The 13,303-nt window shown below is 41.7% G+C and overlaps 1 protein-coding gene across 11 annotated transcripts in view; it reads right to left on the bottom strand.

Moving 5' to 3' along the window:
• The window catches only part of CDON (cell adhesion associated, oncogene regulated), a 99,551-nt gene that overhangs the window by 19,984 nt on the left and 66,264 nt on the right, over positions 1-13,303 (bottom strand). For all 11 annotated transcript variants that reach the window (XR_006819939.1, XM_046014874.1, XM_046014871.1 and 8 more), the window contains 3 exons: positions 8,529-8,651; positions 4,959-5,180; positions 2,641-2,921 (listed from right to left, as the gene is read on the bottom strand). Coding sequence is in view for 10 of the 11 variants with exons in the window: in XM_046014874.1 (XP_045870830.1) it covers positions 2,641-2,921; positions 4,959-5,180; positions 8,529-8,651 (626 nt within the window). In the remaining variant the exon portion in view is untranslated. The remainder of the gene's footprint in view (positions 1-2,640; positions 2,922-4,958; positions 5,181-8,528; positions 8,652-13,303) is intronic.

Here is a 13,303-nt window from a genome sequence, read left to right as displayed (position 1 = left end):
AGGTCTGTTCACTTGACTCCACTAAGTTTTAAAACACGTTATATTTTTCCAGATGGAGTAGATTCTCAGCCAGCAATGACTTGGAGGGGAGGATTAATATTTTGATGTTGCTTTTGGCGGAAACTGCCCGGCAATTAAGAAAAATGCCCAGATTAACACATACCTCATTGTAAAACACTTGCTTGACATATACGATGTCAAGAGTACTCCACAACTGATGTTCAGAACTGAACCAGCCTTTCGGTCAGAGGAAAAATTCTGCTTTCAGACGAAAAACAGCAGAACCGAGTCTGATAAGGGTGGGAGAGGTTGTCACACTGCACCCAAACCCAGGGCAGTTCTTCAAGGTTAAGGAAAGTTCAGGCAATTGTTTTTCCCAGAATACTTTCCATTTCCATTCATCTGGTAATAACAGCCAGAATCTAAGCAAACCAAAAGTACTGAAAACGTCCCTCAACATTCTTGATCCAACTAGCAACAGGAATTTCTAAGAAAACATTGCGAGAAAGAATAGCTTCTGTTACGTTCAGTCTGTGAGCAGAAGCTCCAAAACTTCACAAAATGAAGTCAGCCTACGGGGTAATGTCTTACTTGAATCACCAAACACATCGAAGTTAATTCGATGATTTTTATGATCACCAGTATTTTGAAAATTTCCCCACTTCCCCCACCCAGAAAAGACAAGAAAACTAGTGAGTAAAAACCACAGATGAGAGCCTCTAAAACTGTACACCTGAAGGGGCAACTATTATTTAAATAGTAATTAATTGTTCAAAAAAACCCAAACTGCCGTGTCCGAATTCTCAAACAAACATCAGATTTATTTTTTTTCTTCTTACAGAAACAGCATGTGCTATTCAAACCTTAACATTCTCTCCTTTCATTTCTTGGACATTGTTAGTAGTTTGGCCTAGGAATGGTGACCAAAAAAGTTTACGAAGTCTGAATATAAGCCATGTCTTTCCACGTAAAATAACGAAATCATTATTCTCTTTTAGCAATGAGATGCACTCAAGCAAACTAGGTATTTTTGTAAAATACACTGAAACTAGATCGCCCAAAACCCATTAGATGCCCAGTTCTAAGATACAAATATGTATTACAGTTTTGCTCTCTAAATGCAATATTTTAATAAATCTTTGTTGAAGTTGAGGATGAAAAAACTCGGAACTTTTTCAGATGTTAGCACTTTGTGGGTTATGGCAAATTTGTCTGTAATCAGAACAATGACAAAAATTTCATTGAGTGCTTGATTACACAATGAGTGCAACCGAATGTATCACCCATTTGATTGAAAAATGACATGGATGCACAGCCAAACAGTGTAATAAATCAAACTTCTTAATGCACAGAACCTCTTTAACCAGCATAAATGTAAAATACGCTAGTCATTCTATTCCCATTTCAAAAATTAAACGGTATCACTGAGTTCTCCCTGAAATAAAGCGTTTTTCAAGGTCTATCACTCCTTGTGGCTAAAGAATACTAATATTATAAAAGGCAAAAATCCCAGGGGATCTAGGTGGTGCAGTCGGTCAAACACCCGACTTTTGGTTTTGGCCCAGGTCATGCTCTCAGGGTTGTGAACTTGAGCCCCGCATCAGGCTCTGCACTTGGGGCAGAGTCTGAGACTCCCTCTCCCTCTGCGTTTCCATTCTCTCTCTCTCTCTCTCAAATAAATAAATCTTTAAAAAAATAACAAAAAATATAAATAAATAAATAAAAGGCGAAAATCTTATAGGCAACGACCCTACCACACGTGGGACCTAACAAACAAAAGAAACTCACTATAGGTCAGAAGTCACAATCTGGTGGTCTGTGGATAGGTTCCACGTGGCCTATGCAATGCTTCCAAAAATTGGAAGTAGTTGCCAACAGGTAAAAGAATCTGGCAATTTTGCCTAGATTTATAAGATATTTTGGGAAAAAAATCAGAAAACCCAGTAACCCCAGGTGCTCAGTCCTGTGTGCCCATAACTGGCTGAGCTGCAGCTGGTCTTCTCTGGTTGCAACCACCGCCACCTGCTTTGCTCAAGTTCACGATCTACCTGGCTCCTCTAAACCCTATGAGTTTTCAGACTCTAAATAAAGCAAATTTAAAGTACTGGGTCCACTGTATGCTCAATGGTATTTCAAACTCTCAAGAATAACTTCCAGGGGTGACTGGGTGGCTCAGTGGGTTAAGCCTCTGCCTTCCGCTCAGGTCATGATCTCAGGGTCCTGGGATTGAGCCCTGCATCCGGCTCTCTGCTCAGCGGGGAGACTGCTTCCCTCTCTCTCTCTCTCTGCCTGCCTCTGCCTACTTGTGATCTCTCTCTCTGTCAAATAAATAAATAAAATCTTTTAAAAAAAAAACAACAAAAAACTTCCAACCAGTTCGTTAGTAGGATTCCACTTTCACTGTGAAATAATTTTAAAATGTAAACCAATGATTTATATATGATGATGAACATAACTATCACCTGACAATAGAACGCTTACAGAGATTATTCTGGATCACGGTGCTGCTGGTAACACAGACTATTTTTAGTCTAATAAACCCAGGTTTATATGTTGACAAAAGCCGAGTAGGCTGACCTTGTTCTTGCTCCCCGGCACCATGGGGCATAGGGAGGCTTAATTTATAATTTGGTCTCTTACATTTACTAGGTGACGAGGATGTTCAAAATCCACATGTGTCCTGGGTAGTGAGCTTGCGTGCCCGGAGTAAAGCCCTCCGTTTAAGCTCCCATTCATGACTCCACTGACTCCGTTGGGGATCTTATGGTGAAGATGGGAGCAGCCGTTGCTGAGACCACCATTGCTTATGAAGCTTCCATGAACATTCCCATTTATCCGATTTGTGCCAGGCAGAGTAGTATATTCCACCATCTGCCCGTTAATATCTGACCCCTGGTAGAGATATCCTGGAGGGTCATACTCTGTTAAGAGAGAACAAAAAGGGGGGAAAAAGTAAGATAATGAAAAAGACAATCTTCTGGCTTAAGCAGTTTTATTAATAAACCCCTAAGAAACTACAAATACACTAAAATAAAATGCCCTAAATGTGTTCACTTAAAGTCTAATTATGAGATAGGCTTTAAGAAAGTTATTGCTCTTTCCTTGTGTGGAGACAGCTAGGAACTCTGAGTTAATTAAGGCTTTGTTAGTGGGAAGAGAAATTAACCAGAGAGAAATTACCCAAGAGAATTAATAAATCATGCAAGTTGCAACCATCTGAGTACCGGCAACATTAAAAGAGAGCGTTTAAACTCCCACACACTTCAAAGTGCCGAGGGAAATTATAAAACAACAACAAAAGGCAAACGTTAAGTAGGATATTTTAAATTGTAGCAAACAACAGTTTTAAATGAAGGATGGAGCTGTGTATACATTCACTGATAATCAGGTCCTTGGTTCGCACAGCCCATGTGGAAGTGGCGGGGTACTAAAGGCAAAAGGCTAATGATTCTATTTCCTTTTATGAAAAGCACTTAAATAGTTGCCTCAAAATTCCAAATTCCAGAGGCACACCAGACATAGTTAGAAAAAGTGGAACAGCCCTTAGAAAATACAGCCCTTAAATTGTACAGGACTTGTTGGCAGAGTTTTGATAAATTCTTCAAAGGTCTTAGAGCAGGCCAAGTACTAGATGAGGTGTCTTTCCTCCTGTTACCCAACTTCTTGCACAGGTGAGTTATCGTCGGTATACCTGCTTATCTTTTCTGTTAAACTATAAGCTGAGAGGGGTACCTGGGTGGCTCAGTGGGTTTAAAGCCTCTGCCTTCAGCTCAGGTCATGATCTCACGGTGCCGGGATCGAACCCCGCATCAGGCTCTCTGCTCAGCAGGGAGACTGCTTCCCCCCTCTCTCTGCCTGCCTACTTGTGATCTCTCTCTCTCTCTCTGTCAAATAAACAAATAAAATCTTTAAAAAAACCCAGCAACTATAAGCTGTCAGGGCTGAGGCCAGGTTTAGCTTCTTACCACTGTGTTCCCATTGTCTAACACAGTGCCAGGCACATCAAAGACAATCAGTGAGTATCTTCTGAATATGACTGAATGAATATCACTGCCATAAATTTCCATCTTTGAACATATCACCAAGTCACAAAGGAAAATGACCTTAACAAGATCAAGCTTGCTCAGACGACTAGAACAGCACTTCTCTTTTAATGACTGAGGGCACACTCACACGATTAAAGTCAAGGACACGATGCCAATTTAGAAAAAGACCCAATCAAATGTTCTCCAACCCTTTCAGCCGATCACCACCATTACCACCAGCTCTCTCCCTGTCTATCTCCTAACCTCCTCCCACCAAAGACTAAAGTCTCTGCCTGATTCCATCCCCCTATCTTATCAGAGCTGGGAGAAACAAGAAAGGTGGGGAGGAGAGAAACTAGGGAAAGAAGAGGGAAAAGGGGTTCTGGGTTATCTATTTTCATATGGCACGATCATTCCCATTACCAGACACACGTAAGGGGGGAAGAGCGGCCAGACTGGAGCAGGACTGGTACATCAGGGACTGAAACAGGACCTTAGTTGAGGTCATTCCGTGCAGTGACTTAGAAAAGTGTTCCTCTGTCTCATTTCCAGCCTTTCCTACTCCTATTGCCGAGACCTGCACTAGTACAGAGGTGTTCCCGCAACAATTCCAAAGCCCATGCTTCAAGAACTCAAGCTCTTTGGTGGTCTGACACAGCCAGAGTTTCCCAGCACAGAGTCAGCTATTTACTTAGAGACCTGCCCGGTTTTGGCTTTGTTGTTTATTTCTACTGGGCAATTTTATGTGATGCTCCACTTGCTTTGGCTGACAGCTCAAACAGTCTTAAAGTCACCTCCCCTGACTGCAGAGCAGCTGACGCACTTTATACGGTGACACGAACCCACGACAGTATTAGGGATCAATATTTATTCTGGCAATATTTTCCTACCTATCTTTAGAAAAAGACAAGGAAAGAGTGATGAATGGCTTACTCTGTATGGTGTTTTGCTGGCGGTTCTTCCACAGGCACATGGCAATGAAGACCATGAGAATGAGGACCATGACACCGAGCACGCAGCCAACAATCAGATACAACATGTCGCTGCTTCTGCTGGGGCTGCTTGCAGGCCCGGCGTTCCGTCCACTTCCCGAAGCACTAGGAGGGGTACTCAAGTCTTTGATGGGATACTCAGAAGCTCCAGGAAGGCGTTTCACTAGTTGACATGCAAAGGAAAACATGATGTCAGAGTGAATACAGACTCTGTGGAATGGTTTACTCTCTGAAGGAGGTCTGGGTAGGAATGCAAAGCCAGTCTGTTTACACTTGTTACTGGGATGATCTGACCACCAGTGAGTCACAGCGGGGCTCCGAAGCTGAAAAATCTGATGTGCTGAAGTCTCGGTCCACAAATACTAGAGAAATCATCAAGTCAGAGAAACAAATGCCCTCGGCCTAACCCAAACTGCTGTCTGATTATCTATCTGCTCAATCCTATGGATGGGACCGAAACTCCTCTCTATATGACACACTCTGAGCTGAGTAAGATTCAAGATTACATATTTTATGCCTCTTTTATGTGACTGAGATGAAAGACTTGACTTTGGGCCAAACAATTCCATGCAACTCCAAAAACCTCATGCTTAACATTCAGCATTCCAAAACCATCGACCTTTGGGGTCCACATAAATGCAGTTCTTTAACCTAGTTCGTTGATATTCTGGAAAATAGGGACAACAAAAGCTACTAACAGGTGGGACTCAAACCCTATTTTCTCTGTCCTCAATAATATGTTTTTAATGCTTTAAATGCCATAGAAAGCAGCAAAGCACAGTGACCGACGCCTGCTCTCCGGAACCAGACGGCCGGGGGGGGGGGGGGGCCATATTCTGTTCCACCACTTATCCCTAGCTGCATGACCTTGACCTCCAGGAACCAGTTTCTGCATCTGGGAACTAGAGATAAAAATAAAATCTCTACAGCAAGGTTGTAATGAAGAGTAAATGAGTTAATCACATAAAGCACTTAGAACAGAGCCCGCCACATGGCAGTGTTCAATCAATTTTGTTACTATTAGCTATTATATTATATTTCCTGTTATGGCTCCAAACGACCCAGTGGAGCAGAGCGGTCCTTAAAAAATTCTACTTCAATGGACATTATGTTGGGGTTCAATTTTCTTGTACCTTTATGCAGAACAGAGCTAGGAATCCATAAAGAAGAGGCCACCTTCCAAAGGAAAGAGGCCTCCAACCCTGAGAAGTGGATGAATAGTTGGCAGAGACTCTAAAGGAAATTCCTACTTCAGGTGGGATGTTGGATTAGACAATTCTAAGGTCCCTGCCAATTCTAAAGAAAACAAATGAGTTTCTGAGGCAAAATAGACGTTGCAGATCATACATTAAAGATCACAATTACCCACGGGGAAGTCGATTGGCTTTATTCACTCTTCATTTATTCTTTATTTATTCATAATTCTACCAAGCTTGACGATTTTGCCAGTCTCTGCTAATTTCTGTGGTGGATGGTGAGTGAGACAGAGACATCAACAGGAATAAGAAGAGAAAGTTAGCCCTAAGAAGAAGAGGAGAAGAAGGAGGAGGAGCAGGTGGGGAGAGAGAGGAGAGAAGAGGGTAAGGAAGGAGGAGGAGGAGGAGCCAGAGGGGAGGAGGAGCCAGGGGGAGGAGCCAGAGGGGAGTGGGGCGGAGAGGAGGAAAGGGAAAGGAGGAGGAAGCAGCAGCAGGCAGAAGAGGAAGAAGAGGCTAAGACCATGAAACAAGAAAATTGAGATGAGAAATAAAAGAACCAAAGAAAAATCATGACAGTCTATGATCTTTAAGGGAATGGGGAAATGGCTGGCTTCAGCACCTCTGTCATTCCTGGAAAACCTTACTGAATGACGAAAGATAAGACAATCATTGTTCATAAAAAGAACCTTGACTCATTTCTTTAAAAGCAGAGATTGTGTATCCTACTTCTCTCTTTAAGCAGGCTGGGAATTGTGTCATACATTTGAGAAAGTTACTCAGTATGAACGGCTAATGTTTTAAAGAGGTGTTTTCATTTGTCAGTGACCTGAAAGTCTGTAGGTAGAACCTTTTCTTCTCCAGCAAAGTCTTCTCCTCCAGCAATTAATGAGGCATACAATTATAGACACAGCTATACCATAACACTATTTAAACAATACAGTTATTACACTGTTGTCTGTGTTTTGCCTGGCTAGATTCTTAAATGTCTTATGGACAGAGATAATGAATTTTATTTTTATTTAATTTTGCCTCAAGTATTACAACACTCCAGAGGCAAGTAAGAAATGTCTATTAATATATCACAGTGACTGGGGCAAAAAGCCCCTCAAATATATACTAACCAAAGTAAATCTAGAGGTCTGTGTATATAGAGACTTAAAGGTAGACTTAATATGTGGGTTTTGCAGCAGAAAGTCACATGACTTAGCATTAAAAGATGGAACTATGTCTTCTCTTTATAATTCCATTTTTCCGAGCCTCATTTTCTTCATTTTTAAATCAGCATCATAAAATCACCTATCGCAGGCACAAAAGGTTGCCATTCAGCAGCCTTTTCCTCCCACACTAGCAGAGTCCACTTCCATTCAGCTGTCCACTCAAACCCCACACAATTCAAGTAGGTCCTGGTCAATCATTCCATTCCCAGGGAATGATCTGGGGAGCACAGTGTGACTGAGTTCTGACTGCCGAGACTAGAAGGGTGTGGGGGATAGGTGAGGATTTGGGGAAATTTCCTCTTGTTCTTAAAAAGAGACACAAGTTAAAACAGTCCCTTTTTTTTTTTTTTAAATTAATTTATTTATTTTCAACGTAACAGTACTCATTGTTTTTGCACCACACCCAGTGCTCCATGCAATACGTGCCCTCTCTATTACCCTCCACCTGGTTCCCCAACCTTCCACCCTCCACCCCTTCAAAACCCTCAGGTTAAAACAGTCCCTTTTTTGGTCCAATTAACTGAGACTGGACATGAGTTTGTAAATAGCCACGTAGCTGTTTCTATCATTCATGTGTAGCACTGCTATCCTAAAAACAGAAGACACTGCACAATCCATGCATCGGCAGAGTCGAGAATTTCAATTTAGCATTAGCACACTGTGATGCTGAACTTAGCCACCGTGCTTAAGAAGTAGACAGTGTTATGCATAACTGTCCTGCAAGAAACCACTTAAAGCGTACAAAGCACTCTTCCTGAAAATTATACTTTTGTTTGAAGTTTTCTAATTCTCGCAGCAATTCCAATTTGCAGAAATTATCCAGCAAATATTTCTACTCTCTTCGAGCAGAGAAAAAAGAAGGGAAGTGACTTACTGAAATTCATGAATACAATTGATGCTCAAGGTAAACTAATGAGAGAAGTGCTTTAGCCAATATATCCTATTTTCTGTTGGGATGGTCTTGATGCCTACACCTAGGGAACGGTCCAAAGCAAACACTTCCTTAGGTAAACACAGCAAGAGTCCGAAGGGATAATACAGAGTTTGGAATTCCAGCACCATCCGGGGACAAAGCTCGAGTTCTCATTCCTCTCCTACCTTTAGTTTCGCAGATCATCACGTTACTAAACTCGCTTTCTCCCCCTTCATTGAAGCACTGCATTTTAATATCGTAGGAAGTTTCTGGTTGCAGATGGCCAATCATATGCCACTGCTTTGAACCTAGGATGGAAAAACATAAATGAAGTTTTACATATCGTACGACCTGCAAGGTGATCTCAAAACAAGGCTGGAATAGCATGTATCACCGTAGAGTCAGTCTGTGCAATGAAAACCATCTAAATAGATGTATTTTAGTAATACTCCCCAGATAAACAGCATTTTTTTAATGGGCCACAAAACAAAGGACAAGAGGTACACTGAATTCAAGCCATACCTGTGCGTTGGTACTAATACCCTGCTTTGTTATAAATAGTTAGTGGTGAGTCTTTCATAAAATACATGTTGGCTTTATGCATAGGTGAAGGAAAAACAAAAACCCTCATGTCCTCTGATGTCCCATTTTAGCCTAGCGAGTCAATCTACTCTGTCCACCTGACAGGAATACTGTACACGAGATCCACAAATGCCTTATCCAGGGCAAGTCACCATTTATTTACAAGACAGGTCTTAGAGAAACTCTCCATCTCACTGGACTGGACGTGACACGAACGGACAGTTCAGCATGTGCCCGAATAAATGGTTGAGAATCATCAAAAAGCAAAATCTACGAGGGGAACCTGTGGGTTCCTGTTCCCACTATTTCTCTTCTTTTGAGTCCGGGTCCCCGAGCCACACAATACTTCCAACAGAATGATTCTGTATCCACAGCACACGACCGGTGTTTCATCTAGAAACACTTCAACTGAGCACTCCTGCATGCATCGCTCTCCATGTTCACTCCCATGGGCATGTGTAATCATTAATAAACAGGGACACTTCTGCCAGATTCAGTGAACTCTTCAGGCACCTTTAACTCCTCTTAGAAAATACCTCTTCAAACTGTTTCCACAGTTCCTGAGACGCTCAACTATACCACCTACTGATTCAAGACTTAATTGAAGGGGGAGGAAAAACAAAACCGAACCAAGCATCCAAGTATAAATCTACTTGGCTGACAGGACCAAGAGCACTAGGTTCCTTTTTAATTTAACACAAGACAAAAATACTCCAAACCGGAAACACAACCCCTTTTGCAGGTCACCATCACAAAATCCCTCTTTCATAAAGACCCACAGTTTACACGAAGAGAATCTGCTTGTTCTAGGACCAAGGGACTCTGAAAGGCTTGAGAAGTAAGGAATTCTATGTCCCCTTTGTAAGTGTAAAGAGGATCCTACAATAAACTTGACTCAAAACCTTGACTCAAAGACTGGAATAGATCTACTTTGAAATTCCACAAACTTTTTCAAAGACTTCTATTTTTCTCTGTCCTTGGGTCCTTCCTTGCCCAGCCCTACCCTCACCTAACTATAAACATTCTCCCGAATAATAACCAGGCCAGATTTGAAGTTTTCCCTTCAAAGCCCTAGGCAAAACTGAATTAAACTACACCTCTGATATGTTACAAATGAGAGAATTGTTAAAAGAACACAAATCTTCTTAGATTAGGATTCCACTGTTAGGGTAATTCTTCACATGGCTAAATGACAGGAACCACAAGTAGAGAGAAAGAGTCTTTACTGATCATTGATGAATAAGACAGCTAAGTGTATTATCAGGTTGAAAGTCAACCCACCAGCATAACATGTGCTTAAAGGGGTAATTTTTTTCTCAAAGGATGTTTTAGAAAAGGTGAGAAACCAAAGCAACAGGTTTAGAGATTAGGATGCCTGCCTGATGCTTTCATTTATTTCAAACTCAACTTTATAAGACACAAATATTCATCACAAAGGCACTGTCTGCCAGAAACATTTACGGTTTATCCCAATGTGGAACTTAATTCAGAAGATAGGATAACTTAATGTCACTGCTCTTAGTGGATTCTTTAACACTGTAATTGAATTTCAGACTTTTTTCCCAAAAGCTTAAACAATTCTAAGTCAATACAGAGAAGTAATCTAAAACTTTACTCTAAAGAGAACGTTACGTGCAAAGGGTAAATACTTTTGTTCCTTGGTTTGGGAGAACAGCCCAATAGTTTAAAACTGCCACAAAAAGAATTTCAAATGCATAAGCTTGAAAATAGGGAATAAGCAAATTACACAGCACAGTGAAGCCCACTTAAACATCTAACTGCTTCGTGTACTAAGTTTATAAACAAGTTCTCTGTGAACCAGAAGGCAAAACTCACACTTGCAGACACTACTAGTGGATATAGAAGCTCCCGTCAAGTAATTTCCCAGTTCCATACACTATGTCCACACCCCACAAGCGTGCAGAAGTTCAAAGATTTAACTAGAGGGTATCCTTTAAAAACTGGTCACCGGTGGATATTTCTAGAGAGTGGAACCAGGAGAGGTAGGGAAAAGAGAGACACGGAGAAAGAGAAAGAGAGAGAGACAGAGAGAGTTGTTCCCTTTACTTATATTGACCTTGTTTAGAACTATTTTATAGCAAATGTTTAACCTCTGTTGAAAGAGTTTAAAAATCAAAGTCTGACAGCCCCACATTCCTAACCCAGTTAAACTAAAATGAAGACCTCATTAGGACTCAAATCTCGAACAATGACTAACAACTCTTAACCATTTCTTCTTCTTGGATAGCCTTTCTAGAAAGTGAAATGAGTGTACGGAAAAGTGCCCCAACTGAATAGTCTGTTGAAGTTCATGAACTGAATGGACCCACGCTACTGATACCTAGGTCAAGAAAGGAAACGGTACTGGCACCCTATCCCGCATGCTGCGTCTGGTCACTTCTCCCTCAAGACAGCAACTATCCTGGGGCGCCTGGGTGGCTCAGTGGATTAAGCCGCTGCCTTCGGCTCAGGTCATGATCTCAGGGTCCTGGGATCGAGCCCCGCATCAGGCTCTCTGCTCCGTGGGGAGCCTGCTTCCTCCTCTCTCTCTGCCTGCCTCTCTGCCTACTTGTGATCTCTCTCTGTCAAATAAATAAATTTAAAAAAAAAAAAATCTTTAAAAAAAAAAAAAAAAAAAAAAAAAAAGACAGCAACTATCCTAACTTCATAGAATACGTTAGCCACTGACAAGTCTCTTACCTCATTTCCTCAATTCTTCATGTTTAAAGCAGATTTTAGAAAGTGATTTGCTTCCTGCTTTTCCAGATGAAGAGAAATAATCACTTTTTGATTCAAAAAATATTTACTGAGCACCTACTATGTACCAGGTATTAAAACTCAGATGATAACCTTTTACCACTTTACAAAAGATAAACATTACAAGAACGCCTCAATAGTTAAGGAAGCCTAATAGAGCATATTTAAGCTAATTTATTATAAGGCTGATTCTACCAAGAACAATAGGCAGTATCTGATGTCAAGAAGTCACACAAAAATAACCTTGACCTAGGGCTGTTTTCTGACATGACCCATTTGGGATGTTAGCAATTCAAAGAGTCAGAATCTTGGAGTGCCAATAAACACTCTGAAGAAGACTTCCTCCCAAAGCAAGAACCCCTTCCAAGACACCACCGAGAAATAAGCATCCAGCTTCTACTGAACAGCTCCAACATGGGGGAGTTTCTTATTTTGTTAAAAATGCTGCATGCACAGGAGGGGTCTTCCTTAAGCTACTTCCTGTTGGCTGCCCCTCCCCCAACTGGCTGAGTTTCTCCTCCGCTGCACAGTCAGTCAGGATGTGAAGACAGCTGTCATGTTACTTGTTTATCACCCCACTTCCAGCCTCATCATCCCCAGACATTCCCTTGTTCTTTCTGGACTCCAATCGTTCCTTCAGTCGATAAATCCCCAATACCGCACCATTGTAGGGGCTGGGGACATAGCATGGGAAGCAAAGGCTCCCTGCCTACAGAGAGGCTAAGATTTAGTGAGGGAGACAAACTAGGTAAGTAATTTCATATATCCACACACACACAGACACACGCGCTCCTTACACAGCAACCGTGATGACATCTACGACAGAACCATAAAGGCCACAGTTAGAAATCACGCCCAAGGTATCTCACATACAGAGGCGGGTGTTATCTGAGGAAATGACATCGAAGCACACAACAGAAAAGTGCAGTGACCTAAATAAGACACTGGAAGAGGAGCACAGGAGGTAGCAGGAATTGCCACCTGTCATCGTCCCAAGGCAAGACAGGTCTTGGTGCACACAAGGAAACTCAGAAGGCCAGTGTGTCATGAAAGAAACACAGTGGGGGGCGGCGGGGTGGGGAAAGGGTGCACGAGACTGGCGGCCAATGTAGACAGCGGCCAGCAGACCATCTGCAGCCTTTAGACCACATGCAAAGTTCTGGATCAGATTTTAAGTGCAGGGGAAAGGCGGTTTCAGCACCCTTCACTGTCTCAGCTTGTCTTTACATATATTCCAATTTCTCAGCATCTCTAGAAGCAGATTACATGCTCAAGACGCACTCGTTCTAGTACAGACTTCAGTGTAACTGAGACTGAGACACACTTTTTCAAATACAGTAGCAGTTGCATGTGACTTTTATACCCAGGTTATCATTCATTTAAATAAAACAGAAAACAGAATTCTTTTTCAGATGAACTGCTGACAAATGGTATCTCCCCCATACTTCGGTAATGGTTTCCATGACCAAAATGTAAGCTACTGCATATATTAAATTGGAAAGATGGTCTTTCTTTGGGAAGAAGTCAAAGTAATAGTGGACATAACAGTTCATGCTTTCTCTACCTTAACCTGGGATGATAGTTCTCATAATATTTAGAAACCCCTTCCATCCAAAGTTCT

This window comes from Meles meles, chromosome 8, assembly GCF_922984935.1.
Source record: "Meles meles chromosome 8, mMelMel3.1 paternal haplotype, whole genome shotgun sequence".
Classification (NCBI taxonomy): Eukaryota; Metazoa; Chordata; class Mammalia; order Carnivora; family Mustelidae; genus Meles; species Meles meles.
This window is presented reverse-complemented; position numbering and strand designations above follow the sequence as displayed.